The sequence below is a fragment of the Leptonychotes weddellii genome, chromosome 13, assembly GCF_054177405.1.
Source record: "Leptonychotes weddellii isolate Sample4059 chromosome 13, ASM5417740v2, whole genome shotgun sequence".
Lineage (NCBI taxonomy): Eukaryota > Metazoa > Chordata > Mammalia > Carnivora > Phocidae > Leptonychotes > Leptonychotes weddellii.
The window spans coordinates 53,214,151-53,240,892 of record NC_138381.1 but is presented as its reverse complement, the minus strand read 5'-3'; the positions used below and the strand labels follow the sequence as shown (position 1 = coordinate 53,240,892).

The window sequence follows — 26,742 nt, the reverse complement described above, 5'->3', positions numbered from 1 at the left end:
ACAAGAATGGGCAAAGTTAAGGTACATTAGTTATAGAATGAAATAAAGTAGTGCATTTAGCGTCACATATGAACTTAAGGCCTTAGTTACTTGATTGTGATTTCAGTATTAGCAACAGTGTATTTCCCTCATGCTTACTTACATACACAAGTGAGCAGGCAGACAAAGCAAAAATTTCTAAACATGTAAGGAATGAAGACAAACAATTTAATCTATATATTATCAGTCAATTAATACAGTTGGACTCTTTCAAAGTAACCGCTGGTAGTAAAATAATCTGACCACATTTGATACAGCAATTAAAAGAATGGAAATTAGGTCTCCTATACAATCAGAGCATCTCCCAATGTGTAAAGCAGTTAAAAAGCCCATTATTTTGCAGATACTGCCCAGACTACAACCTACCCCCAAACTAACCTTTGCATAATGCATTTTGTAAAATGCCTATCTAAAAATACATTGTATTTCATAGTATTTATTACCAATATGGGGGGGGAGGGAGATTTCTAACCTAAACACTAAAGCCAAACATACATGAGACTATTCAACAGTAGCCTGTAATACAATCTTAGGATACGAAATTTCACATACATTTATTAAATAGCATTATGTTCATAATTTCAGTCATGTCAAATTAGGACAAATTTTTTTTCTATGAAGTTACCAGAAAAGACACTAAGCTAGAGTCAGGAGAGCAGATTTTCTAGTTCCAGCTCTGCCTCTACCTACCTGTGAGACGCAGGACAAGTTCCCTTAAATTCTCAGAAAGGCCTCAGATTCCTCAACTATAAAACAAAGGGGCTGAAATAAATGAGTTCTAAGGAGCATTCCCATAAAACGGGATTTTGCTAAACTCTTGAAAACTCAAATTTTCAAAAAATTATAGCCATGAAATATCAAGCTTGATACTATCACCAATAATGCTGATTTATATAGAGAGCTTTAAGCCAAGGAATTAATGATTCTGCATTTATGGGACAAAATGCAAGATGTTTTTTCCACATGCTTTTCCAGTTATCAGAAAGGGAGGGAAATTTTACAATGACTGTAAAGCATTGGAACAACAGTGAAAACATTACCTGTAACAGCATGCTAGTAATGGATAGGCATTACTTGCTTGCTTTTAGTAACTTTTGCACACAAGGCAAAAGGTTTTATAAGATACCATAGAGCACAATAACACACTACATGTGGCCTGACAAATTCAAAACATACTTGAAATGAGAAGGCAACCAAAATATTTTAGGGGAACATTTCACTCGTTTATAAAATGTATACAGAGACCTGGGCTTAACACACTTCACTGCACCACATCAAGTCCCAAAGTCTAGTTTCCCTTTCAAAAAGAAGTGCATCTTTTACAAAATTAACACCTATTTTCAGGAAATAAGAGTCACTTGTATTGGACTGCACTTAGTAGAAAAACAATATATTGTCTCTGGTTCCAAACTTTTCTATGCTAATACAAGTGAAATAAATGAAGACATAAGACTAACTGCCAAGAATTAGACCCTAAAATGCGTATTTATACTGAAAATGTGTTTCACATTAATAGGTAGATTTGCAAAGGATAAAAAGTCATTTTCCAAAGAAAATTTCCAAGACTTACTTAGTAATTCCAAATTTCCATAACAGAAATTTACTTTGAATGTCAGACTGGACAGGAAAAACACCTACTTTTAAACTACTATTATGAAATGTTCTAAAATAAAAGGAGTTCTTAGGCTGGTTAAAAAGCACTGGACTAGAACCAAGGAAAATTAGTCTTCCTTGTGAAGATACTAGAAGAACTTGTTAAGAATGGGGAACTCAAACGCAACAGAGCCACAAGGCATACATATAAACGGAAATATTATAGTCTTTTTATTCTCATGGGATTTCCTTATTTTATATTATCTTGAAGACAAAGGGATTGTGATCTTCCAAAATACCAAAAGTAGCTTAAAATTTTATCAATCCCTTTCCTTAATAGAATGAGGACTCTTAACTACAAATATTGTAATATCTGAAAGGGTTTCAATGCAAGATAAAATTAAGCATCATAAATTTCCAATTACCATACAATGAACTCCCTGGTATCCCCGCCTAATGACACGACACACAAACAAGCTATCGAGCAAGAATCTGTTAACAGTTTTATTTTTTTTTTATGTTAAATACCATGGGACAGGATTGTAAGGATGAAAAACTCAGTCAACAACTGCCTCACAAGGGATAAGAAAAATTCTGCCATGATATTAGCAAAGGTAAAGGAGAAAATTTACACTGTAAGAGGCACCATTTCCCCACAGAATACCTCTTGGCATTTCCTGAATGAGTGGGATTAGCAATCTAAATAAATCATATTTCAAGAGGTAACGGCAACAGATAAAATTTAAAGGGATTATTAAAATAACATTTACAAGACTCTGAACAATTCTTGAACTCTTATTAAAATCACAAAGAAAGAACAATTCTTTATTTATGAATTTCATAAAGGACTGAATGTGCAACTGACATCTGCTAGTGATGATCTGGTAATATACAATTTGTCCAGGAGCCGAACAGTTTGTTTTATTGTGTTTTCTAACCGTAAGAGATCATTAAAGGCAAAGCCTATATGACGCTGTACACACAAAAAAAATGGTCACCGTGGGCCATACTACCAATGAAATGGTAGGTAAACAAATCTTTTTCTGGTCAAGAGAAAAAAAAAGAAATAGCACTCTGCATGCTTCACTCTACAAGATGAACTTCCCTAGAAAGAACCCGATGAAAATGGCTGCAATTACGACAAGAAGGGAAGGCAGAGGACTGGCGACATTATCTCTGAAGGATGCAGCTGAGGTTGATCCAGGTTTATCCGAATGTGCTACCTTTCTGAGCCTTAAGCCTTCATCCTGAAAAAAATATATGCACAAAGAGGTTTTAAAAACAAATATGCATCCAGTACAACTGCCAAGTTACAGATCTATGGCCAGAAAGCAGATCAGTGTGCATGTGGCTACAATGGGAGTAGGGACTAACTGCTACCCAGCATTAAGAAGACTTTCTAGGGGCGCCTGGGTGGCTCAGTCATTTTAAGCGTCTGCCTTCGGCTCGGGTCATGATCCCAGAGTCCTGGGATTGAGTCCCACACCGGGCTCCCTGTTCAGCGGGAAGTCTGCTTTACCTCTCCCACTCCCCTTGCTTGTGTTTCTTCTCTCACTGCGTCTCTCTCTGTCAAATAAATAAATAAAATCTTTAAAAAAAAAAAAAAAAGACTCTAGGGTGATGGAAACATTCTAACACTGGAGCCTAGTAATGGCTGCACAAGTCTACACATTTACTAAAAATGACTGAATTGTACACTCACAATGGGTGCCTTAGTGGAATGTAAATTACACCTCAATAATGTCGATTTTAAAAACTAGAACTGAAAAATGTACTCCTAAAAAAGTGAAAAATCAGATACTGCTGTATTTATGCAGAAGGAAAAAAACACCATTAAAATCTATTAATACAAGTAAGGAAGAGTTCTGTGCATGCACGTATTTCCGTGGTGGCCCTCGGTATTTTTACACGGGTTACCAAAGGCCACCAGGAGCAAAGCTGTGGTCTGACAGGTTTACAGACACACTGCAACCAGGGTACCCACACAGCAGAGACACAGGGAGTATCTGGCCGAAGGAAAAGGAATTTTACAGGATTTGGAGGAAGGGGAAATTTCCGGATAAAATTTAAGTAGCAAGTATTTTGATAAGCTCAAAGCAGGAGGTCCATGTGTAGAAGGGTCAGCACTGGGTCTTGACTGCCAAGGAGACGCTGAATCCTGCTTCTTCAGGAACAACAAACTACAACAGCTATGGAATGTTGTATACAGAACCGCCCCCCCCACCCCCATTTGAGGCTGTGCCACTGGACTGGAAAGGGAGGCTGCTTCTCTTGTCAAAGTGACTCAGATCCTCTAGACAAGAGTAAGCTGCTTGGTTCTTACCGGTATGATTTTACACAGCAAAGTTTTTGACAGTATGATTTTAGGGGACAAGGTTTCTCAGTAAGAAAGCAATAGTCACTCAAAATAGGAGGTTGTTATCACACTTTATCAGCCACAGAGTGACCTTGGGAAAAATACTGATACCTAGGCAACTGGCTTTATCTATGTCCATCATCCCAACCAGATGAATGACAGGGCAGATTTTTACTTCCTTAGTGCAACCATTTTTATTTTCTCACACTGATTCCTCTAGTATGCTTACTAATGCCAAATGAAGAAAGAGTCCACCTCAGGTCATACTATTTGCAATTACTGGAATTTCTGAGGGTTGGTGGGGTTTTTTTAGTCTTATGTTCATTAGTCCTGTGTGAGAAAAAATTATTCTCAATCCCATCAAGAACTTCAAACAATCCTCCTAGTGATTCTGATTTACCAGGCCCGGGGAGGACCTGTATTTTTAAAAAGCTCACTAGGAGATTCAGATGCACAGCCTGGATTAAGAACCAACTAGAGGAATAAAAAGGAACAGTGACAAATTATGATGGGTCTTATGTATGAAATGTTAAAAAAAAGGGCCTGAAATTGATTCTACAAGCCAGTGGTCTTCAAGGTTCTTTTGTTTTATCTTTTAAACAGCAGAACATGTTTTCAAATAACATCTCCTACAAAACATCAGCCAATAAATAAAAAGGAGAGACCAGCACCCAAATCTCACCTCTCTCCCTGTCCACTCTTCCTATTTTCCACCCTTGCCCTACTTGTATCATTCCTACCATTTCCACTTCTCCCCTCCTGCCAAGAGACAAACAGTGGCTTTTTGAACAAATGTAATGAGCATGCTAAGGAGCCCATCTTTCATCAAAGAACAGAACTGTGCCATTGAAGTCACAGCAGATAAAGTAAAGGTAACAAAAACAGCATTCTTAAAAATCTATGGTGTGTGGATATAGGTGTGAAATGAATATAATCTTTCCACTATCCCAAGAGGTGCTGGGGGCCTCTGAGGGGTACTGTGAAATAGGAAGAGATAAACAATTATTTCAGCACAGATTAAGATACAGTGCCTCTGATTCAGAGTATACATAGTTCTTATATACATTTAACGGATGGAAGAATCAAAGATTAAGTCCCTTAATTTGGCTTATTTACATATGTACATTTTTGTATCATCTACTTTGATGGCAATTTAAAGGTATTCAGGTCTTGAAATAATTACTTGTCAAAGGCAAATTAATACACCCACACATATTCAAATTAGTCCTCATTCACCAGTTCATCCATTTTATTCATCCAAATATATGAATGACTACTATACGCATGTGCTATGAATGCAAAGATGAATGAGCACAGGTCCCTGCCCCCAAAGAACTACCGCCCACTAGAGGGAGAAAGACCTCCAACAAACAGGAGCACTAAGATGACCGAGGTTTCATGGAAACAAAGGAGATAGCATTCCAAACCGTATTTCTTTTCTTCTGGGAGGAGAAGTCCTAGAAAAGGTTATACTGAAAAGATGACAAGAACCAAGGACCAAGAGATAATCATGCATGTATAATGTGCTTATAAGGGGGGATGGGATTTCAGGGTGATCCAGTCAGAAGGAAGAACGCAAGCTAAAGCAAAAAAGAGATCATTAACGGAGAGGACTCTTCAGGATACTCTAGTCCAACACTGTCCAATATAAATATAAGCTTCAACTGTGAGCCACCTACTACGTACTTTTAAATTTTCTAATAGCACATTAAAAAGGTAAAAAGAAAAGGGTAAAATTAATTGTTAATAATAAAATTCAATCCAATATAACCAAAATATTATTTCATTATGTAATAATACAAAAAAGAGGTATTTTTTTGTACTAAGTCTAAGAAATCAGTGTTCTACACTCACAACACATCTCACTTCAAACTAACCACATTTCAAGTGCACAACAGCCACATATGTCCCTACTATATATGGGACAGCACCATTTGAGGCAATTCTATGACTAGGGCACAGAATGTAAAGGCTGCTACAAACAAGAGAGGAAGCCAGCAATGCCACAGGCCAGATCACAAATAACTAGGGCATCTACTAGGAAAAGAACCTGCAGGCAATGAGAAGCCTTGGTAAAACTAGAGAGGCAAGAGTGGGGAGCAAAGGCTAAGACATAATCAAATTAGGAAAAACAAGAAGAACTGACCAAGGATAAATTTAAAAACTGATGGATAACATGGCCTAATAATGATTCATATATCTTACGCCTTCATATAAATCAACATATTTTCAAAAACAACTTACTCTCAGGTGTCGATTTTCTTCTGATAGTTTCATCATTTCTCCCTGAAGTCTTTTACATTCTTCCATGAGTTTCCTTGTTTCAGTATCGTTGAGTGAAACACTATGTGGTTTTGGCATGGGTCCATCTTGTTTAGAGGCATTCAGTGGAACAGTTTTGCTAGGTTCCAGATCATTCTGTATTACAAAGACAGTGGCACTTTTTAACTGACCAAATCTCCTTACAGATTTTAAACAAATTCAAGTTGAAACTCCATACCTTTCTTTTCCAAAAAATCATTTAAATGGAAATTTTTGAGGCTGTGATTTCATTAATAAGAATTTTTTTTAAATACCAAAGGTTACCGTCATCTGTGAACAATTTTAGGACTAAATCAAGAAAGGTCAGCAGTAAGAGAAGTCAAAATAAGCAGCCCACTCCCTCCTCTACTCCCAAAACCCTTCACACTTACCTGCACCACAGCACTTATCATATATCATAATAACGTATTTTTGACGTTCTTTCCTACAATACTTCAAAGGCTGGGAGAGCAAGTCATTTTTTTTTGTATTTACCCCTAAACCCAGCACTTTGGCCAAGAGTAGCTATTCAAAGAAAAGTATGCTGAATGACGCCAACCAAAATCTAAATACAAAGGTCATTTTCAGTGCTCTGATTTTGCAATTCAAATGAGATTCTGCGGGCATGGGGGGATACTATAGTAATAATTCCAATGAAATTACAAGACTAAGAAAAACACTTAAAACCTAACTTCTATTAATGGGAAAAAATAACTAGGATATAAACATAGAAGAGGAGATAATGAACACCAACATATGGTTAAAAAAAAAGAGGAGGTAATTCCACATTCTTAAACATAAATAATTCTCTCAAATTATCACCAACACTGTTTGCTTTAACTCATGAAATTCCATATGGATCACAGCAGTACTTAGACACTTTTAAACTCTGAGCCCTAAAACTGTAATTCTCACCAACACTCACCCAATATAGATAAATACCTAGGGCAGGGCCCCAGGGCCTGTGGTCTAAAGTGCCTCAATCTCCTTTACCTTAATGTCATTTATACTATCACCTACGCCATAACAGTATTAGTGCAAGTCATCTCTTTAAAATTTTACTTGCTAGAAATTAAATGTTATATTTTTTTAAACTGCTTTATTCAGATATAAACTTCTAACAAAAACATTTCCAAAATCAACTTTATGGCATTCCACAGTACTCAAAAAGATTTAATTATAAGTTACACATCTACCACACCATCCCAGGTCCCAAATTTATATTAAGTGTAAATAATTGTTAGTTCAAGGGGCAAAACTAGTATTTCTTATGAAGGGAATGTGATTTGATCACTATGCCTACAAAAATTAGTAATGTTACAATGAGGTTCTAATGTATAACACTACATTATTTGACTGTCAACATTCAGATTTTTTCATTTTTCTTCAGAAGCTTCTCAGCTGTGAAGGGTTTTTAAGAAGCCTACTTCCGGGGCACCTGGGTGGCTCAGTCAGTTAAGCGGCTGCCTTCGGCTCAGGTCATGATCCTGCGGTCCTGGGATCGAGCCCCGCATCCGGCTCCCTGCTCAGCGGAGAGCCTGCTTCTCCCTCTCCCTCTGCCTGCCACTCTGCCTACTTGTGCTCTCTATCTATCTGTCAAATAAATAAATAAAATCTTTAAAAAAAAAAAAGAAGCCTACTTCCAATTTCCTTCTCTGAGTTGTCCTCTTGCTTTCTTGTTCTTCACCCTATCTTCCCATCCTGACCAATTCCATCTCTATTAGTAAAAATATGTTTCAAATATAGTTTGCTCTCCATCAATATTCTTTCTTAATCCTTCCCTTAACAGTAATTAGAATTCATATCAAAATGATTTTTCAAGTGTGCTCCAATTTCAACCTAGAACAAATCCAGATTCGGAAAAAGAGGGCAGTTCATTGCCTTCCTCTATAAAGATGAAAGCAACAATCAACAATATGGCAACTAAAGAATCCTCAGGTTCTGATTAAGGGAAAAAAACATATACTCAAAACCAGAAAGCTGACTAAAAAATCAAGAGGAGATACATGAGGCCAACAAGTGAAGAGAAAAAAATAAAATGAGGAATCATTAAACTCCTCACAATTAGTTTTAAATAAATTCTTGAAATTCCAGAAATTCAGAATTATCAGAGGGAGAGGAAACTACCAATCTCATCAACCCAACCCAACCATTACTTATGTATTATCTTTCAATATTTTCTCATATGCACATTTTATAAAATCAGCATACACTGTAACATTTTTATCTTTATCCATTTATATATACATCTTTTAATTATCATTTTAAATGACACTACATGTCATTATTCTATTCTGTGCCTAAATAAAATTACTTAAACATCTCACTCTTTTTAGACATTTGATGGGTAGCTTCCCACTCTGGGATTTTAAGTAACATGTCAACGAGTATCTTCTTATGGTTGGCAGAATTAGATTTTTCTTTTTCACTGAAATTTTTCTTAATGTTATATTCTTTATAACAAAAAGGAAAAGAAATGTCATAACCAATTTGTGAAGCATAAACACAAAGACTAGAATGCAAATGGTATAATGAAGCTTAAATACACATTTCAACAGTGAGTCAAGTTAAGATATGAAAACAAGTTACTTGGAATATACTTCTTGTCAAGTACTATTTAGGCCCCCTACAAACCAGTCAACATACATAGCAGATGCAATGAAATCTAATTTATGTGTGTATATTTAAAGTGTAAACATATATAACCTAACTTTACTGGAGGTTAAAAAGGGGGAACTGGCAGGGGGCTGAGTCATTCATGTAGTACCCATCTACAAGAGCCTGATGGGAACACTAAGGCTGCTATGACTTTATATACTTCCATTCAGGAGCTCCATTACTGAGGTTTGGCTCCAGGAAAACAGCTCATTCCTTGAGAGTTGCTTCAGACTGGTCCAGAAAGAGAAGACTGGTTGTTCTGAGAACCATGAAACAAGCAAACTAAAGGGATTCAACATGCTGTGACTCTTAGGAAACTGATGAATAGTAACATTATATTAACATCATATTTAACACTGCAGCTAGAATAAATGGGAAGGTCAGGGCCATGATCAAGACAAAAAAATATGCCACAACCTGTACATTTTCCACTATTTTATATTTTTTAGCCTATCTGCAAAAATCCCTTTCCATCATGAATTAAACTAAACTTACTTCTGTATTTCTTTTTAACAACCTTCAGAATTTCAATTCCAATATTTTAAATTATCCCTACTGGGGGTAATTAGAAAAACAGAGCAAGGGATTGGAAACAGAAGGCGCAAGGCAAAATAGGTTTTTGCAATAAAGCCTTGAGAAAGACAAGCCCTGAGCTAAAGAACGTAAGTATGAGGCCAAATTCCTGTGACTATAATGAGTAGAGGTACGTAAATGAATATAAAGGGGGGAGGCACCTGGCTGGCTCAGTCGGTGGAGCATACTACTTTTGATCTTAGGGTTTTGAGTTCAAGCCCCACGTTAGGGGATTACTTAAAAATAAAATCTTCAAAAAAAATTTTTTTAATGTCTATAAAATAAATTAAGACTAAAACTAAGGGCTGTGGCATAAAATTGTTATGGGCATAATTAAGGCCTTGACCTGGGAAGAGACAGTATTTGAAAAACAAGGTTACTGGAGACTTATTTTCACTCTAAAAAACCAATTTACTGTTTCTGCAGAATCATGATTCCCAGAAATAAGTAACTAAAATTACAAAATCAAAAAAAGTATCAGACAAATTTAGATAAAGGATCAAATTTTTTTCTCTGCAAAGCCAAATCAAAGTATAAGCAACCTGTTCAAACTGTGGGGTTCCTGAAGTTTCTAGTAAGCAAAAAATGGTAAAGGGAATCATACAGCAACCATTACACCACCCAGAAGTCACCGTTATCTTATTGACATGCTGTCATCTTATTTAAGTGAACGTTAAGTACACACGTGTACACATGCACACACACACACACACACACACACAAACAAGTTCTACTATGACCTAAGATCTTTAGGGTTTACCCACATATTCTCCTACCCTGGGGCACTGTAAATAATAATGACAGTTAAAGAGGGGTTACTATTTGTGTTTGATAACAAAACATTAAATAATAATTTCATTTATCCTTTTTTTAATATATATGAACAAATACTTGCCTGGAGATCAATGTTTGCCAGCCCCTACCTTTACTGCTATACCTGCTAGTTTATTCAAGTAAGCTCCTAACTCCTTTTTTAGGAAGTCTCAATGACAGAAAAAATTATACCAACTTCATAACAATGTTCACACTTAGATTTGTCCTGCTCATTACTGAGATTAAGTGCTCAATTTGCTTTTTTAGAACAGAGAACTGTTTCTGTGCATGATTTTTAAGTGATTTGTGGTTCTACTGTATTTTTAAACATAGCTGAAAATTTCAATTCTATCTACTTCATATAATATACTCATAATACCATTATGTGCTAGGTAACTACATTAACGTAACCAGTAACACTAGTAAACTCCTATAGCTGTTACCTCCCTAAAACAAACCTTCTGCTTCTCCTGTTTGAACACATTGAGTCCCCTGGGGTCATTCTTCGTATTATAACTGCCAGTTGTTGGAACTGTGTTGTTGATGCTGCTCATTGAAGTGACAGCCGGAGCAGTCCCTGGTGGAGCTATACCCTGAGGTGGCATGGGAAACATATTCTCAGATTCGCATCAAACTGATTTCTCCTGCATGGTACTGGGAATGACTAACACAGAAATCATTAGGCTCTAAGACATTCATTCGCATTTTACTCTATAAAAATGTACTATATATAAGATAGAACACTAATAAGAACTACGTTAAAGCAAAAAGTACAAAAGTTTCTGTAGCTTTTTATATTTCCCAAACAAAATCAGCTATGATCAATTTGTATTATGCTAATTAAAAGTATAAATCTTATTAAATTAATGCTCGCCTCATGTTGTCCTAAAATGAACACCTTCTAATTTTGCAGCTCTTAATTTCTGTTGCTAATCAATGCTTGTCAATATCTGAAAAACAAGCACTTCATATTTTCTTACCTTTGGTAATACTCAACCTTAACAATTTTAAGTTAAATGAATTTTTTCCTTTTGAGGTTCAAAAAAAGAGTATTTTATAAACCTCTCCTGTACTCGACAACAGCCACCCCCAAACACACACACATACACACACACACACACACACCTCTCTCTCCCAGGACCAATAAACAAACTTAAAGATGCATATAACATTCTAGTATATCAGTATCTCCATAATTCTCTTCCTATCTTCTCAAATTCCTTTAATATAGGTGAAAATAAGAGGATACCAAAATGTTGATACATACTTTGAAATAATACTTAGTGATATTCAGGTCAATGTATACAACTATGAGAACTCCATCTCAATAATGCACTGTCCCCAATCTGTTCCTTGTCTCAACAAATACAAAACAATGTATACTTAATCATAAAAGTTCTTTGTATACATAAAACCACTGAAATTCCTTGCTCTTGACAACCCATCAGTCTTAAGATAAACTGGTATTTTTTTCCTAGAAAATGTCATTAACACACATTAGGATGGAGGGCATAAATGAAATGCAATACATTTAAGAAATCTGGAAATTTTCAAGTAGAACTGGAGGCCTCAAAATAAACCAAAAAAATTTTTTAATTGAACACAAAGGATTAAATAGGTGATAAAACACCATAAAATAACAATTAAAACCACATTCAATCCTGAAAACAAACACTACACCACTAAATAGACATTAGATCTCATAATACAGTTGATAATAAGTAAAATTTAAGAGCTATTAATTCCAAGAACCCAACTTTGCAAAAATAAAGCAGTCAACACTTTAGTTATCATCTGCCTCCAGCTATCAACAATCCAGGGAACATGCTGAATGGCACTTGTTACTAGTGCTGAACACAACTCAACTGAAGACTCTATGGGCCATTAATTTACTGAAATATATCTGAAGACCTGCTGTTTCCCTAGGACTAGGGTGACCACAAATTTTAGTATGCTTAAGAACAGTATTAGTTAATGCTTGCTATCCTGGAATAATTATTAATAGTACCTCCATTTATTTAAAAAAAAAAAAAAAGGGGTTCCTGGAATCCTAGGTCACTCCATCTATGATGCAAATCAAAGAATTATTTCCCAAAAGGATGGCCACTCTAATGATGGTTCAAAATAAGCTAGAATAGTTTTGCCAAAAAAAAAAAAAAAAAGATTTCTTTACATTATAAACATTTTAAAAACAAGAACTCAATCACTATACTTCTAGACCTGGTATCTTTTTTACCCTGACAACCACAAAACTTCAATCATTTGTTTATATATTCAGTATCAAGGTCCTGAAAACTTAAAGAAATCAACAAAATAGTAACATACTCTTTTCCACTGTTCTTAAGAACATGTAAATGCCTAAACACTAACAGCATTACCTAAAAAGATCCAGATCCTCAAATAGGTAAGATACACTCACCTAATGTAATTAAATTAAATGCCTATCTACTTCTTTTTGGGGCAAGACGGGTGAGGACCTGGGAGCAGGAGTTAGAGAGTGGGATGGGGGTGGTTAACATAAGCCTGATTTCTCTCTACACAAATATTATAATTAATAAAGTGGAAGTAGGAATGACAAAGTAACATTATGAAACCCTAAATAAATTAATGAATCTATACTATAGTTTCTCAATTTTGACCCTATTGATGTTTGGGCCAGATAATTCTTTGTTGTGAGGACTGTCTTATGCACTGCCGATGCAAAGCAGTATCCCTGGCCTCTACTAACCAAATGCCTTTAGAACCCCTCCCTCCTAGTTGTCACAACCAAAAGTGTCCCCAGACATTGACAAATGTACCCTCAAGGGCAAAATTACCCCTGGTTGAGAACCACTCATTCACAAATTGCACACCAATGATCACTAACTTCACAAAAAAAAAAACCCGACTTCATATATTGAGAGAATATATCACCACCTACAAAGCAGTGTCTCTCCCCCGCCTCCAGTGAAAATAAATCAAAATCTAATCAAACCTCTAGATCCAACTTTAGAATACAGCAAAACAAGAAAAGTTCAACGACACCACAAGGATGTAAGCAGCAAAATCTATTCTACAGGGAAAGTCTACAGGACAAAGCCAGTTTGTTTAATAAAAATTTGCAAGAGAAAAACAGAAAGGGAATCTACAGATTAAGAGATTCACGAAACGTATCATCCAATAAGCAGTATGTGGCCTTTATTCTGATCGCAATTCAAACAAACTGCAAAAAAATTTTTAAATGACATTTGTGAGACAAATTTGAATCTACCTGAATAGTTTGATATTAATGATATTATAAGCTTTTAAAGGCTTGTTGGCATGGATGCAGAGAAAGGGGAACCCTCTTACACTGCTGGTGGAATGCAAGCTGGTACAGCCACTCTGGAAAACAGAATGGAGGTTCCTCAAAAAGTTAAAAATAGAACTACCCTATGATCCAGCAATTGCACTGCTAGGTATTTACCCAAAGATACAAATGTAGTGATCTGAAGGGGCACCTGCACCCCAATGTTTATAGCAGCAACATCTACAATAGCCAAACTACCGAAAGAGCCCAAATGTCTACTAATAGATGAATGGATAAAGATGTGGTATATATATTTATATATACATATACACACACACAATGGACTATTACTCAGCCATCAAAAAAAAAAAAAAAAAAAAAATTGGGGCACCCGGGTGGCTCAGATGGTTAAGCGTCTGCCTTCAGCTCAGGTCATGATCCCGGGGTCCTGGGATCAAGCCCCACACTGGGCACCCTGCTCGGCGGGAAGCCTGCTTCTCCCCCTCCCACTCCCCCTGCTTGTGTTCCCTCAATCGCCGTGTCTCTCTCTGTCAAATAAATAAATAAAATCTTTAAAAAAAAAAAAAAAAAATGAAATCTTGCCATTTGCAACAACATGATGGAAGTAGAGAGTATTATGCTAAGCGAAAAAAGTCAATCAGAGAAAGATAATTAACATATGAGTTGACCCATAGGTGGGATTTAAGAAACAAAACAGAGGAGCATAGAGGAAAGGGAGGGAAAAATAAAACAAGACGAAATCAGAGAGGGAGACAAACCAAAACAGACTCTTAACCATAGGAAACAAACTGAGGGCTGCTGGAGGGAAGGAGGGTGGAGGGATGGGGTAACTGGGTAATGGGCATGAAGGAACATGAATGAGCACTGGGTGTAATATACAACGGATGAATCACTGAACTCTAACCTCTGAAACTAATGATACACCATATGTTAATTAATTGAGTGTAAATTAAATTAAAAATAAAAGGCTTAATGATAGTACTGTCATTAATTCTTTTCCTTTTTTCGAAGTTCTTATCTTTGAGTAATACATACCCAAACAATTCCAGATAAAATTATATTACATCTGGATTTGCCTTAAAACAATATGTGAGATGAAAAGGGGGGGGTGGTTAGATGAATTAAGATTAACCATAAACTGGTCATTGTTAAAATTGGTCATGGGTTCACAGGGGTTCACTGTACTTTTCTAAGCGTTTAAAGTTCTTCCAAATAAAATGTTTTAAAAAATCATTATCTTTAACACTTATTCCTTACCATTTAATAAGGTAGTAACTAGACCATAAGCCCAAGTAGTTCAATTAACGGAAATACATTCTGTAGCTAGTTCATCTAGGCTCAGAAATCAGTCACTGGAGTACTCTGAAATCATACTGAACAGACTTTGGGTTACCTATAATACCTGCTCTGAAAAGGTTCCAGGGCCAAACTATTTCTGCTCATGCTCCACGGTATAGGACTCCAGAAACTCCATTCAGTATTTATTCAAGCCCTTTAGCAGACCCCAAACCGCTTTCCTGGATTACTATGTTGCATACCTGTATGTAGGTATACCTGCTACTCTCCTCTATGGGGTGCTTAACATGGCTAGGCGCAACTATCATAGCCATATCATTTCCATCAACTTCTGGTTTGGTTTTGTACTCTTATAATCAACAATATCAAATACTTGGGTGAACCCTTTTCAGACTATAATCTCAAACTGTCTGCTATACAGAGTATAATAGAAGTCCAGATGAAAGACAGTCAGCTCTAACTATGTTTATTAAAGAACTGTAAAAGATGACATAACTCTAAGTGAGAAAATACCCAGATGTGTTTCTACTCAATTTTACTTCAGGGACTATATCCAAAGAAAATGAAAACACTACATCAAAGAGATATCTGCATCCCCATGTTCACTGCAGCACTGTTTACAATAACCAAGACACAGAAACAACAGAAGTTGTGGTGTGTATATATATAAAGAAAATGGAGTTATTATTCAGCCACAAAAAGGAAGGAAATTCTGTCATCTGTGACAGTATGGATGGACCCCAAGGGCACTACACTAAGTAAATCAGAGAAAGACAAATACTGTATGATCTCACTTATATGCAGAATCTAAAAATAAAAAATAAAAACAAACCTATGGAAAAAGATCCAGATCTGTGGTTATCAGAGACAGAGGGAAAGAACATGGGGAAACTGGCTGAAGGTGGTCAAAAGGTATAATACTTTCAATTATGACACAAATCAAGTCCTGGGGATATATGTACAACATGATGACTAATACCTAACACAGGTGGTGTGGTATGGTATATTTGAAAGTTAAAACAGTAAATCCTAAAAGTGCTCAACACAAGGAAAAAAAACATTTTTTCTTATTTTGTATCTAAATGGCATAATGGTTGTTAACTAAACTTACGGTAATCATTTTACAATATGTATGTTAAACCATTACGTTGTACACCCTGAACTTACATAGTGCTGTATGTCAACTATATCTCAATAAAACTGGAAAATAAAAATTAGTCAACCAAGACAACATGCAATTACATTTTCTCAGTTCCAACAATAAGAGCTATGCAAAAAAAAAGGGGGGGGGGGCTATGCAAGCTATTAGCTTTCTGGCAGCACAGGCAAAAGAGAAAGTAAACTCCAAATGGGAAGCATCAACATGCCAGTGAACGATCACTTTCTATTTCTAGTAAGAATATATGCAATCACATTTTTTATTTTTGGCAAATATCTCAACATCCCTTTAAAAGGGGATTAAAAGGCACAATAAATAATTACCACTCAGGGACTCTTTCATTTCAGCTTATCCTAAAAGAGTAAGACAATAGTTGAGCCCATGTATTTATCTAATCTGCGAATTTCCTTTTCAATAGGGCAAATGGCTTCCAGATCAAGGCAGTGTCATGTCAGAATACAACCTAACTGTACTCACCATTTCTATTTACACGTATAATTTTATATATTAAGTCACCAAAAGAAAAATCCTAGTTAGCTTTTTCAAGTCCCTCCAACAAACCATAGAAAAAGATTAAAATCTGCATTTCAAAAGGGGAATAGGGAAAGTGACCACAACTCATTCTATACATTCACAGACGACTTTCTAAACTACACCCATATATTCCTTAGTCCTCCAAATTGTATTTGCCTCACACTAATCAAAAAGCAACATAAAATTTATTTATTAAGAAATAAAATCAGATGGATTTTGACCAAAATCAACAGTGAACAAAATACCTGGGAATAGCCAAACTTGGAATAAACTGCTTGTCCATGTAAATTAAATCTTTTATCCCCAGGCTGCTGGTACACAGTTGTCAAAAAGTGATTTAGGTCTATTATTTAATTATATTTATGCATATGTGTGTCTCATTCTAAAGAACTTGAACTGATTTAAAAGTGGCAAAAATTTGGGAGAATTAAATGGTTCTTCTCCATCATGAAGACTGTATTTAAAGTATTTTTCTTCTTGAGTGCACAAATGTTCTAAAATGAAAAAAGCGTTATCAAAATTTTTTTAAACCTAAATAACCACTAAGTCTTAAAATGTGGAATAGCATCATCACACAACCCAAAAAGGCCAAAAACAGAAGCAAAATTAATCTCAAAGTAAATGAGAACTTAATAGCTTCCAATCTTCTCATATTTTCCTACTTACCAATTTATCATTTTCATTGGGCATTTCAAATACACATCTCAATTTAGAATCCATTAATTCATCAGGTTTTGCCTCTTTCCACTAAAAACAAACAAAAACAACATGAGATAGAGAAAGTATGATTGTGACAAATAGGTTTCGCACCTCAAGGGACAACTAACAGGTTTCATCTCAGGGGACACTGTAGCTGTTTGGAGCAGGGGTGGTCTGTGGCTCAGACAGGACACAGTGCAGCACTCCATACTGATCACCCTGCCACGGTTATCTGGCAATACCACCTCAAGAAACATACTATCACCATCTGTTAAAAATCACACTAACATCTCTAGAGATTAAAGGACTTTCTTCCTACTAGTAGCATTTCTAAATGGTTTCTAAGAAATACTATTTCAAAATTCTTTCATTCTTGAAATTAAGTCAGGTTTATCTGTAATTAACAGATTTACATATTTTTAAATTAAAAATTAGCTTTCTCAAATAAGAACTACACAAAACCCAAGCTTTAAACACATCCGCCAAAATAAATTCTGTTCCACTTCTATACTTACCACAGCTTCCATATCTGAAGTGTTTGGTGGAGCAAAAATTGTCTGTACCATAAACTTGTGTTTACTCTTCTCATTGGGATCATAGTCAAAAGGCTGTAGCATTACTAAAGAAGAAAGGACATATGACTTGGTGTCTTCTGCATCTGCTTATCATCCCTATTGTTTTATTAATACGCAAATTTAAAGAAAACCAGGACGGGTTCAAGAAACCTTATATAAGGATCCAGAATCAACTTTATGGTTTCCAACTATTTTAACAGCCCACAAAATAAACAGCTACTTAAAAAATAAATATAAATCTATGATTGTCCCCTCTAAATTCAAGTTTGGGAAAATTTTCAAAATGTTGCCAACATTAACTATTATAATACCTGTAAACTCAGATTAAAATCTAGTAAACTGTCTATTAAAACCAGTTATAAATATAAGGCTTCATTTGGTATTTAGTGATATTATCTTTCAGAATTAGACAGCTGGGATACATAAAGGAGAATTTAAAAGTTAACTTCAAAACTCACTACCATATTTTAGTGTTCTAATAAAACTAATTTTTCAAAAACAGATTTTAAATAAACACCCATTCAAGAAGTTTATCAATCTGCTTAAATCTGATTCTAAGAAAACAAAGTAACAAGGAAAAGGCATACTCACATCATTTCCAGAAATTTTCTAGCATCCTAATAATATATTCAAATTTTCTAAGCACTCAAGATTTTCAGTAGCCTTTAAGAGGATTTTTAGGGATTCCTCATGACTAGAGGTGATGCGAAACTTTTATTCAATTTGTATTACAAAAACAATAAGAACAAATCTACAGTTACACAAAATATATATATGGTATTGTACAAATTATTCCCCTGCTAATGTGTAAATTATTTCTAAGATATATCTTCTGTACATGTACATCAACACTTTCAAAAAGACAAATGCAATTAAGCAAATGCGAAATATAACAACTACATAAAAAATCATATTCTAGGTGTATCTGAGATGTCCATAACTCCCATCATGGCTAAAAAAATTTTTAAAGGGGCAAATACATAGCAGAAAAAAATGCACAGGATAAATGCCTCAGAATCCACATAAAGCACAGTAAATGTCCATTCATGCCCTTCACTGAGTAATCACTGTAGGCTCATCAGTAGGAATTGAATAAAAAGAAAACTTAAAACATGATTGTGACTTTATGACAATTATATTCTAAGTTATTGCAGACCATATAAGACTTAAACAATCTTAAAAATACATATAAATGTCAAATTGAAGGAACCCACAAAACTAAGTGCTAAAGAGAGAAAGGAAAAAAGAAATGAGTATGTAATACAGAGTCAATCAAGGAAAAGTTGCTAGAAGAAGGAAGTACAGTTTGAGTGGCTCCTTATAAGGAAAGGCAATACACTAAAAATTGAAGAGCTAAATTCTAATTGGAGAAGAATCTGAGGGCATGCTATATAAACAGTAGTGTATCTGAAGTTTTTAATATGTCAGATGCTCAACAAAAGGGATTTATGGAAGACAAAGTGTTTTGATAAGTACAGGTTGACCCCTGAATGACATAGGGACTTGGGATGCCAAGCCCCCATGCAGTTGAAAATCCACTATAACTTTTGGCTCCCCAAAAACTTAAGTACTAATAGCCTATTGCTGACCAGAAGCCTTACCGATAACATAAACCATGGATTAACACATATTTCCTATACTGTATGTATTATGTACTGTATTCTTACAATAAAGCAAGCTAGGGAAAAGAAAATCTTATTAAGAAAATCATTAAGAGGGGCATCTGGGTGACTCACTCAGTTGGCTGTCCAACTTTTGATTTTGGCTCAAGTGTGATCTGAGGGTCATGAGATCGAGCCCCGTGTTGGGCTCCAGGCTCAGCAGGGAGTCTGCTTCTCTCCCTCTCCCTCTGCCCCTCTCCCCACTCACACGCACACCCTCTCAAATAAATCTTTAAAAAAAAAAAAAAAATCGTAAGAGGGTGGCTCAGTTGGTTGAGCATCTTGGTTTCAGCTCAGGTCATGATCTCAGGGTCTTGAGATCAAGCCCTGCATCAGGCTCTGCATTCAGCAGGGAGTCTGCTTGAGATTCTCTCCTTCCCCTGCTCAGGCACTCTCTCTCCAATAAATAAATCTTTTAAAAAGTGAGAGAGAGAGAGAGGCGCCTGAGTGGCTCAATCCAGTTAAGTGTCTGCTTTCAACTCAGGTCATGATCCCGGTCGAGTTCCCTGCTCAGTGGGGAGTCTGCTTTTCCCTCTCCCTCTACCCCTCTCCCACCCCCGCTCATGTGCACACTCTGTCTCTAATAAATAAAATCTTTAAAAAATAAATGAAAATTGAAAAAATCATAAGAGAAAATACACTTACAGTACTATACTGTCTTTATATCGGAAAAAACCCACATGTAAGTGAACCTGTGCAATTCAAACTTTTCTTAAGAAATAATAATACAATAAAACTTCAGCAATTTAGAATCCTCCAAGAAAAAGTTATTCTGAATAGTTATACAGATTCCTAAGGATAAAACTAGATGCACCAAGAAACTATTTTTAACCACACGGATAGAAATAATTCTATTTTCTTCCAACTGAGCTAAAAGGCTTAAAGATTTAGAGAGCAACTTCCAGAATGCGTGTACTCATTGCTTTATCTTCTTTCCCATCCATCTTTTCCATGAACTTGGACAAACACAAACACATTCCTCCCAGGCCACCATATCACAAGTCTCACCAAAAACATCTCTTCTAGGGCCTACTAGCTCTGAGTTTTTGGCTATACCTACTGAAGGAGGATTCAGTGTCGCAGAACTCTACAATAAGTCCTTCGCTACCTTTGCAGTCAAGTTCTACTTCTAAGTACTCTCCATGGGCTTGCTGTAGGCTTTCACTCTTTGCATAATTTGGTGTTTTAAATCTGCTGTAGATTTAAAAACCAGGAAACTGATACAGAATTAATATCTTAGGAATACTTATCAGGATCACCCAAGCATGTTTTGTTTTTTAAAACACATACATGGCTAGGCCATGCCCCTAGAGATTCTGAGCTGAGAGAGGTCCATGCGTGTTCCTGCCCCACCTGTTATTAGGACACAGAGTGAGTGGGAGGTGAGAACTACTGCTAGAAAGTAAGAGTAAATGGTCTCTGTGCAAAGCCTAAGAAGTTCTCCCACAATTAAGATATGTTCTCATACTTACTTCCTATTTCTTAGCTATGTCAGATAATATTGTTAAGGAGTACTGACTTGGGAAGTCTGACAGAAGAAAGGAAGTTTATAGAGGGCATTAACTATGGCAACGGCACAGACTCCACAGCAGGAGTAAGCAATCCATATATGGAGGGAACCAAGGATACTCCTTGGACTACAAGTAAACACAAAAGGGAGCCAAAAATCTAAACTTTGGCATTTATAATGAAAGGCAGAAACACTCATCTAATTTGATAAAATCAACAAAAAAGAGGCATTGTACATTTTTAAGCAAGACTGAGAATAATACTTGTATAGCTTTATGCTATACAATATGTAACGTAATATGTAACAATAGCTAGAGATCTGAAAAGAATGATCAATCACAAAAATGATGTAATATTTCAAAGATAAATAAGGGCAGAGAATGTGGTACTGAGCGGTAGAAATAAAGGATATAAAAATTTTAAAATGACAATTATCATTTATAAATTGACCACAGACACCCTCAACCACAAGATAAGGGTAAGAAATGTTCTGCAACAGCTGCATATAGTAAAAGATAACAGAAGGACATGACTAAAGGCAAGCCAGAATAACTTAAAAACTATTTCCCTCCCTCCAAATGAAACCCTGTTAATTAAAACCAAATTCAACATAACCATAAAAAGGTCAGAATTCAATACTGTTCCAATTCAGAACATGATTTGCTACCTGAAACAGTCACAGTCAACCCCGGGTCAATAATTCCACTGTTGGGCCTCACACAGTACCGACGAGGTGCTGTAGTCTTCACTTTGAAACACACTTTCCTATCAGATGGATTTCGCAACTTAAGATTTGTAGTGACTACATCTGTGAAGGGGCCTGTAAGGTTTAAAAAACAAAAACAGAAAAAAATGTTAATTGGATTCACACATATAAAGCAAAATTCAAAACTGAATGTATATACTCTTTTATTTAAAGTCTATATTGAAGTCTGTGCACCTAACTGTATCAAAAAACTAACAGTACTTTTTTCCAGGTGGTAGACTTACAAATTTATTTTCTTCTTCATTCCTTACTCTATTTTACAAAATTTCTATATGAACATGTATTATTTATATCAAATAAAAAGTATTTTGAAAGTTCTGATTTATGAAATAAGCCCACAATTATATTCTTATAGTGTACTCTTACCACATTATTGAAAAGATTAGATTTTTTCCAGTGGTCTGCAAACCAGTGCCAGTCTTCAAATCCATTTTACCAACCAAACTGCAAAAATCTCTACATCTAAAGATACTACACAATAGTGTTCTTGCTTCACACCTCAATTAGGTTTGATTCATTCACTCATTCGTTCATTCACTCACATATTTGTTAAGTGTTTATTAAGAGCACTACCTCAAATGCTCTAGATACAAAGTTTCTAAACTTTGGTGATACACCCAAACGTGAGATTACAGAACAAAGAATCCAGAAAGGTAATCTACTCCTACCTGAATTAAATTAGTCCTAAACTAGTATAACCTCATTTTTTTAAAAAGAGGATAAAAGAAAGATTATAGCCATTTTTTATCTTGGCTGAAGAGAAGCCTGTAAGACATTATGTAAATTAATTTAGACAATAAAATGAATACCTTTTACTTTGGGCACAAAAGATAAAAAGTATGTCCCAAGAGGAAGCATTAACTACACACTCCTAACTAACCCAAAAGCAGTTTTAGATGGCTTTCAAAGCAATCAGTCGAAAAGCTGTATTTTTTAAAAAGCAAAAAGGGTGAAATCAAAGACAACCACTATAGAGACTATTTAAATAAATAAAAATAAGCATGTCTATAAGCAAACCTTATAGTATAGAGCCCAGACTGAGAAAATTCAACTCTACCAGATAGTTTCCCATTTAGTTGAATATTGGAAAATCATCTAAGACAAAGATTTGAAGGGGAACAACAAATACAGCCAAATGAAGAGAGGCATTAGGAAGAGTGCAGGAGATGAAGAAAAACAGATCTGCCTAATGCAACCAGAGGAAAACAGACTTCAAAGTTAAGGCCATTAAGAGGTCATTATTTCAAGTCCTAAGGAATGAAATGATCTTACCTTACACTTAAAATTTAAGTTGTAAAATATTTTCTAACAAAATTTGGAACTCTTAAGAGGGAGAAGACAGAAATAAGAAAACATCAGTAGAAAACAAAGACAGTGAAACAGCTACAAAAAAAATTAATGAAAAACAGCTATTTAAATCAACAGGTATGCATGTGGTTTTTTTAAGTATATATACAAAGTATAATCTTCTGAACAGATTGCTTTAATTATATGGTAATATTACTCACTCAATTTGTGTATTATTTTACCCCCTCTACTTCAATACCAAATGCTTCCATTTTTCAACAAGCAGCTAATTAACAACTCCACCATAAGGTAAAGAGGAATATTGCAATCTGTCCATTTTGCACTTGAACCCACAGTATCACTGGCTACAGACATATTTTAAACTACTGATGAAACTGGGAGTCTTAAAAGATTCCATTTCTTAACATTCTCAAAATTCATAAATTACTACAGATATCTGAGAATGTGTAAATTTTTACAGGACTATTTCAACTAGGACTCTAACATTAGCAGCAAGCATGGATAAAAACAATTTCTTAGTGGGGCGCCTGAGTGTGTTAAGCGTCTGCCTTCGGCTCAGGTCATGATCCCAGGGTCCTGGGATCGAGCCCCGCATCGGGCTCCCTGCTTGGCAGGGAACCTGCTTCTCCCTCTCTCTCTACTGTTCCCTCTCGCTCTATCAAATAAATAAATAAAATCTTTAAAAAAAAAAAAATTTCTTAGTAACATGACAAAAGAAACTTTTCACAAAACTTTAATTTTGAACAATCCTTTTTATAACATACTTATGTAAGATTTTTTAAATTCAATTTTTTAAATCACCTCAATTTTAGAGGAAAATACTAATTTTCCAAGATAAGGTAAAATAACAGACTTTTAAGTGATTCAGAAAACGACCATGTGTCAAATTCCATCAACATATGAATTCTAAAACAGTACTTAAAATGTATATTGCCTGAGAGAGTTTATATATCTTTAATAATAGATTGTGGTTGTGACACAAAAATGCAAACTATCTAAAGATGAAGGTAATAGGTCTAAAGAAAAAAGCCCAACAATTTAAAGCAAAGTTGTTAACTAAATATATTAACCTTATCAGTAAAATGTGAAATTACCCACCTAACAAATAAATAAGCCCGACTAACATCTGAATTTGAAATTTTCTGCTCCACTGTGTCCCTCTACCTGAGCATCTCAGCAAGGGTTGCTCTCCCAGCAGACAGCTCAGAGTCTGAGCCCATTTTCCAGGTTAAAATGGAAACTCAGCACGTAATGATGAACGCTAGCATAAGAATAACCAGATTAAAATAAAAAAATAAGAATAACCAGATTTAATTGTTATAAGAAATCAGGGAGAGAAACATCTGATCCACTTTTGTGGTCAGAGAACCCCTTGAGAATCTGATGAAAGCTATATACCATACCGCAAAATAACACACAAATATTCACAAAAAATTTACATGGAATTTGGGGGGGGGTAAGGGTGAGATAGAGAGGTTAGGGCAGGTGGGGGGTGGGGTGCAGGCTTTGTGAAGAGAAAATTCATAAACAAGAGTCTTTCAGGACCTGGACAATAAAAGAAACCTGGGCAAACACTGTTTCCATAGCTATGGGCAGCATTTTACAGCAAGATGTACATAGTTCTTTGCCTCTATTTGACGAAGTCATATACAGAAGAGAGAAAAGAATGTGTCTTCACTTTAAGAGCTCTTTATCAAGAATCTGGGTGGGAAAGGGAAGAATGGGTTGTCAAAAGGTGATTTGAAATTTTCTGCAGTATTAAGCTAGCGCTTAATAAGAATAAGTAATAATAAATTCTAACAACAACAACAAAAAAGGCTACCGTATCATAGATCTCTGAATCCTCCAGGTTAAAAAGACCCAGTGAAATCTACCTTTACAGACCCTCAAAAATAGAGGAAAAGTTATATAATTTATTGAAAAGCACCACAACCAAATCCTAAATCCAAGGGTGTAACCCCTCACAGGTATTTCTGCCTGACATTAGGATTGAGTGAGTGATGCTATTGGGGGGGATGGGGGGGGAGAGAAGAAGAATGAACAAGGTGTTAGACATTCTGCAATGCCTGGGCAGTCCCATACAAAGAAGTATCATGCCCTCATCCTATGGAATTTTCAAATACCCCTCCCAGAAATTCATACTGGTGAAAATCTCTTTTCCAGAAATATATCTAGTGTGTAAAAAGGAAAAATCGGTTTTCTTTCCTCCAAAACTTGAAAAGGTTAAGTTTACCATTACAATTATCAACAGCAATGCCACTCATGATACTTGAATCACCCAACACACTTGTTATCAGCAGACATTTGTAGGTGACACACACAATTCTACCCATATGCATAAATTTTCTTATTTTGCTCTTATTTCAAAATGTTAAAGAAAACCAGTCAGCCCTATTCAGATAACTTGTGTTCTCCTAAATCCAAACTTACTTGTCATTAGGAAGGTTACAAATATCTGGCTACTTCATTCCCTCTTGTCACAGTCATGCCCAAATATTTACACTGAAATGCTTATTTCATTATAAATTTCCTTTTTTCTTCTCCTTTATGTTATAATTAGGACAGTATATTAAAATTTTAAATTTGTATGCTGGTAGGCAATATTATACATGAATTTTATTTTGATATGATTAAGTGGGCATTAAAGAATACAAAATATAAAAATGGGGTATCCTGTACAATAGAGTTAAAAACCACTGCATTATATCTGTAATCTCCTGCTTGACTAACTGAAAACTTACCCTTTGCAAAGCCCTGATTGTTAAACCATTAAGAAAAACAAGTGAAAGATTACCATACAGTATAGGGATCAACTATGCGAGGAAAGATAGTAACTGGGAGGGTACAAAGAAGGTTTTCAGAATGATTAGCCAAGTTCTAGTTCTTGTCCTAGGCAGTGATTACATGGGTATTTAACTTTTTGGTAATTCTATAAACCGTACATATTTTTCATTTATGCAAAACAATTTTTTTAGAAAAGCTGATTCTTGATGTATGCTTAAAAAAAAAAACCTGAAAAAAAAAAGTGAAAAGCAATTTTGAGGAGAAAGTAAACATCTGAAGCAATTCACATAAAAAATGTACTTTTTGAGGACTTCTAAAACTTAATCCCTCTAGTTGAGGAAAATCCTGTCAGTTGTCTAATGTAAATGCTTGGTTTAACATTTAGAAACAATCACTGAAAATATCCATTTTAACATTACCTAATAGTATACTAGTCACCAATCACAGCTACCATTTCATACATACTTCCTAGGTTAGAGATGAAATTTCACTGTTTATATATAATAGTATTCCATATAAAACAAAATTCCGTATGATACAGGTTACACTTACTTGTAGTCATCAACTGAGAAAAAAAAAAACTGTTATCAAAATAACCCTACCTTTTATAATTACATGGGTTGTTTCCTCCTTTAGTCTCACTTTTAAGCAGCCATAACATTTCCTGTCATTAAGTATTGTGTCCTAATTCCAACTACCATTGCTATTGCCAGTAAGCCAAAATCCTATGCCCTGCCCCAAATTCTAAAAATCAGAAATGTTAACAGACACAAATATGGCCTTGTAAAAAAAAAAAGTCTGGACATTAAATTTGAAAAGACCTGCAACC

The 26,742-nt window shown here is 35.4% G+C and overlaps 1 protein-coding gene across 1 annotated transcript; it reads right to left on the bottom strand.

The window, feature by feature from the left end:
* Positions 1 to 2,112: 2,112 nt before the first annotated feature.
* Positions 2,113 to 21,896, bottom strand: VAPA (VAMP associated protein A). The gene is made up of 6 exons (XM_081802626.1): positions 21,723 to 21,896; positions 17,826 to 17,929; positions 17,278 to 17,358; positions 10,792 to 10,926; positions 6,233 to 6,406; positions 2,113 to 2,879 (listed from the first exon to the last, which is right to left on the bottom strand). Exons 2-6 carry the CDS (start codon positions 17,925 to 17,927, stop codon positions 2,721 to 2,723), a joined length of 651 nt encoding a protein of 216 aa, XP_081658752.1. The 5' UTR covers positions 17,928 to 17,929; positions 21,723 to 21,896; the 3' UTR covers positions 2,113 to 2,720.
* Positions 21,897 to 26,742: the final 4,846 nt, after the last annotated feature.

Bases quoted from the DNA above. Each gene is read 5' to 3' on its own strand.
- VAPA (XM_081802626.1), bottom strand. From the start codon at position 17,927: ATGCTACAGCCTTTTGACTATGATCCCAATGAGAAGAGTAAACACAAG. The intron at 10,927-17,277 runs GTAAGTAGGAAA...ATGCCACCTCAG, and splicing joins CCAATGAAAATGATAAATTG to GGTATAGCTCCACCAGGGAC. The intron at 6,407-10,791 runs GTTTGTTTTAGG...TTTGTAATACAG, and splicing joins TCAAACAGGAGAAGCAGAAG to AATGATCTGGAACCTAGCAA.